This window comes from Penaeus chinensis, chromosome 31, assembly GCF_019202785.1.
Source record: "Penaeus chinensis breed Huanghai No. 1 chromosome 31, ASM1920278v2, whole genome shotgun sequence".
Lineage (NCBI taxonomy): Eukaryota > Metazoa > Arthropoda > Malacostraca > Decapoda > Penaeidae > Penaeus > Penaeus chinensis.
The window spans coordinates 33747616-33752615 of NC_061849.1; the positions used below are offsets into that span (position 1 = coordinate 33747616).

The 5000-nt window shown below is 32.9% G+C and overlaps 1 protein-coding gene across 4 annotated transcripts in view; it reads left to right on the top strand.

The window, feature by feature from the left end:
* Positions 1-5000, top strand: part of LOC125042266 (AP-1 complex subunit sigma-2-like) — a 31418-nt gene that overhangs the window by 4735 nt on the left and 21683 nt on the right. For all 4 annotated transcript variants that reach the window (XM_047637820.1, XM_047637818.1, XM_047637819.1 and 1 more), the window contains exons 2-4: positions 1088-1266; positions 1715-1823; positions 1998-2135. In XM_047637820.1, the coding sequence (XP_047493776.1) occupies positions 1088-1266; positions 1715-1823; positions 1998-2135 (426 nt within the window). The remainder of the gene's footprint in view (positions 1-1087; positions 1267-1714; positions 1824-1997; positions 2136-5000) is intronic.

Below are 5000 nucleotides of genomic sequence, written 5' to 3' on the forward strand. Positions count from 1 at the left end.
GAAGCGACATAGATAAGCAACACATTTGATGACCTCTAGGCTCAGGCAAAAAACTCTACTGTCAAGTACATGTTGACAATGGGTTAATATAGGGGACATAGGACCCATTTTGAACTTGTATGTTGTCAATGGGCAGATTCTACCTGCTCTAAGTAACTTGAACTGTGTATGGTGATGAGCTATTGGCACTACCTGTATGTGTGGACAGGAATTTTCACCCTTTCAGTATCATCTAATTTTCAAAAATTTACTGTTACCCAGCTTTCAGAATACAGTTTTACAGTTCACTATGCTGATATTTATCCTTGTGATGATAAATAGACATCAAGTAATATTTTTACTAAGAATGATATCAAATAACTCCTGCAGCTGCAAGAGAAAGGAAAGTAATCTCACCTGGCTCTCAGACATGAGACAACACTGATGAAGTCTGCTGAGGCAATGCACATATAGAACCAGTTTAGGTATAAAGATAGAAGTATGGCTTTCTCCCATGTACTCCTTTGCGGGTACTCCCTTTCCACATTTATTTTGAAATGGCATGCCTGTGATACCCAATTGTTGTATTTGATTGATTTACAAGTCTATGGGCATATTGTATGGGATTTTATTTCATTAATTTATTATTTATTATTTTTTATTGTTATTTCTTTGTATAGTTTTTGTAAAGAATATGATACTACTCTTATGGCAGCGCTATCTTATTCAGTATTTATGGTCCCAAGAAAACCATGACACATGTTTTTATTTGTGCTGATCATTACATGAGGTCGTAGGGGGAAGGGAGTTATATGAAACATTTTAGATAGAAAGTTATTATGTTTAAGGCACAGAGGTTTCACTGAGAGGAGGTGAATTATCCTTTTCTAATAGTTCTATATTGATCATAAAAATGTTCTGCTTTTATAGATATAGCCATATTTAGATAAAGTTTAAATTGCATGTTTATATACTCTAAATTTTTAATTGATTTTTTTTTTCCTAGATATTTATAGCAGTCATTTTATTTGAGTATGTTTTAGATATTCCTCTGTAATATTATACTAATTATATATGACTCTTTTTATTTGTTTATTTTCTACACCAGATGCAGTTTATGTTATTATTCAGCCGTCAAGGCAAGCTGCGCCTTCAGAAATGGTACGAGGCTCACCCAGACAAATTGAAGAAGAAGATAACAAGAGAACTCATCTCTACCATCCTTGCCAGAAAACCTAAGATGTCCTCGTTCTTGGAGTGGAAGGACTTGAAAATTGTTTATAAGAGGTGCGTGAGTGAGATGTGTACTTATTCTAGGGTATTGCTATCCCCTCCCTGCCCATTCTCCTCCTTCCCCCTGCTTATCCTCCTCCTTCCTTCTGCTTATCCTCCACATCCCTCATGCCTATCCTGCTTATTCCTCCTGTTCCCTCTCCCTCCCTCCTCCTGCCAACCCTTTCCCTCCCTTCTGTGTACTCTCTCTCTCTCTCCTGTCCTGCATCCCTACTTCTTTCTGTCCCTCCTCTCCGTCCCCCTCAAATTCAGAGATAAATTTTGGTTATCTCTAGGTTTAGTAATTGGGGCACCTACAATTTTTGTGATAATTTTTAAGTTGGATATTCTAAAAGATTATGGAATGACATGGTTTAACATGTTACCATATTCCTTTGTACATTTATTATGGAAATGATTATGACCAATGATTTTCTTTTTTGTTGCCAACGTCTCTTCCCAGATATGCATCCTTATACTTTTGCTGTGCCATAGAGCAGGAAGACAATGAACTCTTGACTTTAGAGATAATTCATCGCTATGTTGAACTCCTTGACAAGTACTTCGGAAGTGTGAGTTTTTTGCCCATGGATCTTTTAATTTTTTTATGTAATACTTGTTTTGGTGGAGAAATATATATTTTGAAAACTCTTGTAGAAAAAAGTAGCGTTAATACTTACTGACGAGTTCAATCCCAGTTAGTTTTCCAAAGATATAAGACAAAGAGAAAATAATGATTTTGACAGGTGTGCGAACTCGACATCATCTTCAACTTTGAGAAGGCGTACTTCATGTTAGATGAACTGATGGTGGGAGGTGAAGTTTGTGAGACCAGTAAGAAAAATGTGCTCAAGGCAATTGCGGCTCAGGACCTTCTGCAGGAGGTTAGTTATGGCGAAACAGCATACGAGTTGTGACTGCAAGGGTGTGCCAAGGTTTTAATATTTTTGTTTTTAAAAAGTTTTATTATGTTTTTGTGCTATGAGGCCAAAATTCTCCTCTTGCTATCATAAATGAATATTGATAAATGTATATTTGAAACCTATCATATTCAGATATTTTTTTAATATCCCCCCCCTTTTTTTCTTAATGAGATGCTATGTATTTTTTTATGATAATGTAAATTAATATCACTGAATCCGTTCTGTTGGCCAAATGTTAGTCTACGTGATTTAGACCTGAACACCCTTGTGGCACAAGGAAAAACATGCATTCAGAGCCAGGCATCCAAAGGTACTCTTTTGTCACAAGCGAGAAATAAGGCAGCTGATATATATGTTTAAGGTTTAAGGACTTTTCTTTTTTCCATTAATTTAGAATTTTCTTTTAGCTTGGAATATAAACCTTCCAAGGCAAAAGATATCTTTGGAATAGTTTATACACAATATATGTGTATTAGTTTGGGGCAGTTAGGTAAAGGGTTATATTGTTAGTGAGAGGGCTTGTATTTCTCCATCCGAAAAGATGATTGAGGTTTTAGGATATATATATATATATGGAGAGATGTTATACCATAGATGCATGGTACCTTAAGCATCTTTTATATGGAGAAATGCATTATTCATTATAAATATATTTTCAGTTTATAAAGTATTTTATTATGTTATGTAGCAAAGACATATGTTGAAGGTTGCTTTGTATTGTATTAATATTTTAATATTTTATGATACTAGCTAAGGCTAGCATGTTGATAATTTTATACTAGGTATGAGTGCTTGATGAGGAAAATCAAAAGGTAAATAATGGTACCTAGAAGATAGAAATACAATATCATCTGAAAGAAATTGTGCATGAATTGATGATGGCAAAACCTTAACTGCTATTGTGTAAATTGTATTTTCCTCCAAAGTGGATATGAGGTAATAAAAAGTAGAAATAGAATTAACATACATTTAACATTGTATGGTTAATTTCTAGGTTGATGTGCCTATAACCCTCTTATTCTTTTTAAAGTTGTATTTAATGATACATAAATATTACTTTCAGGCTACTAATAGCATTATACTTCTGTTGGCATGTTTGTGTATATTGTTTGAAACTTATTTATTGTTTAGAGAATATGTTCTGTTTTTTGTAAAGGTATGTCGAGCCATGTATCTTTTATAATGTCATGCCAGTCCTAATACAGTGCTTGTACTTAAAACCAGATTTACTTGTGATCTAGTGAATGGACAGAAAATCTTCTGATACCGCAAAAAAACTACCAGAGAGTAGAAAATCCATTTGTCTCTCATAATTTCATTCAGTCTGGATTTTTTGTTTCCTCTTATATTATCCAGTATTATTTACCTACTGAGTCAATCAGATGCTTATCATGGCCAAAAATTCTTTGTCTTTGCTCAGTATTACAGCTAATATTTATTGAAGGCATCTCAAAACTGTGCCCATTATTAACATGCTTATTTTAACTTTTATGTAAGTGTTATATACTAATTATTTATTTATATAAGCAAAATTTTATAACTGATGAGTAGCAATGCTATTTACAAGATTTTACTTATATCTGTTGCATTTTGTGCATAACATGGTTTGGTGCCAGAATGTTAAATGCTGACTGTGTATACTTATAAATATTGTTATTTAAACTTAAGGTAAGGTAAAGAGTACAGAATCAAATAAAAAGAAGACAAATGAACAATGTACACACACAAGCAAATACGTGACACAAACAGTCAGGGAAGGCACACACCAATATACACTGATAGGCATACGTTATGTTCATAATATACATCAGTTAATATTAATGTTTTCTATGTGGAACTTGTGAAGACACATTAGATATAGGGATACTGTATTTATTGATTGATACAAATTGTTATTTTAAGGTAACTATAATGATATCCATCTAAAGAGCACTGCTTGAAAGGGAGATGAAGTACTAGTCTTTAGGGGAAAAAAGAAACTTAATTCATAGAAAAATTTGATGCACAAATGGCAGTATGTTGGTACTGGATATAGCCAGGTTGTACAATCAGTATTTAGCATATAAAAGCATTTCACCATGTTATGAGTATTGTCAACTTGATTTTTTTTCTTCTTTTAAAAATAAATTTCAGCTAAAGTTTGAAATTATATGATTTATTTTTTTATCTATTGAATGGAATAATGAAAGGATTCTTTATTGGTAATACATATTATTTAAATTCTTCATCTTCAGTACATGAAATTCATAATCTTCCTGATTGAGTTCAGTTTGCTGAAGATAAGATTCTCATAACTCAGGAAAATGAGATTTTGATTTTAGCATGTATTTTTTTTTTTTTTTTTTACTCTTCTTTTTTTTCTTTAATGGTATTACACAATACCTCAGCCCATAGTGTTAATTACACATTGATGGGGAAGAGGCAGTTACAGTAGCTGGTGGTTAAGGTTTTGTGCATTTACTAATCCTATTCTTCTCCTCCCCCCATTCTCTTGTTGATGTGAAATCATTAGTGAAACAATTGTGCATCACTTCAATTTTGATTTTACCATCCTCTGAAACAAACAAGCACTCATACCTAAAGCTCTGCAGCAGCTGTATAGATTATATCTCTCCTTGGTCTCAGTTGAGTTGTGAATTATGTAGCACTGTTTTAGTTGATATTATTAATGATGCATGTTGCAAGTGAAGTGCTGCCAAAAAAAAAAAAGAAATAAAGATATCTTGTCAATGGCTTTAGCTTTAAATTAAATTTTATCTGGTGCCTATGTCTGAAATGTGCTTAAAGACTTCTAAAAAATTGCAAATGTTAATTCATTATTAGATG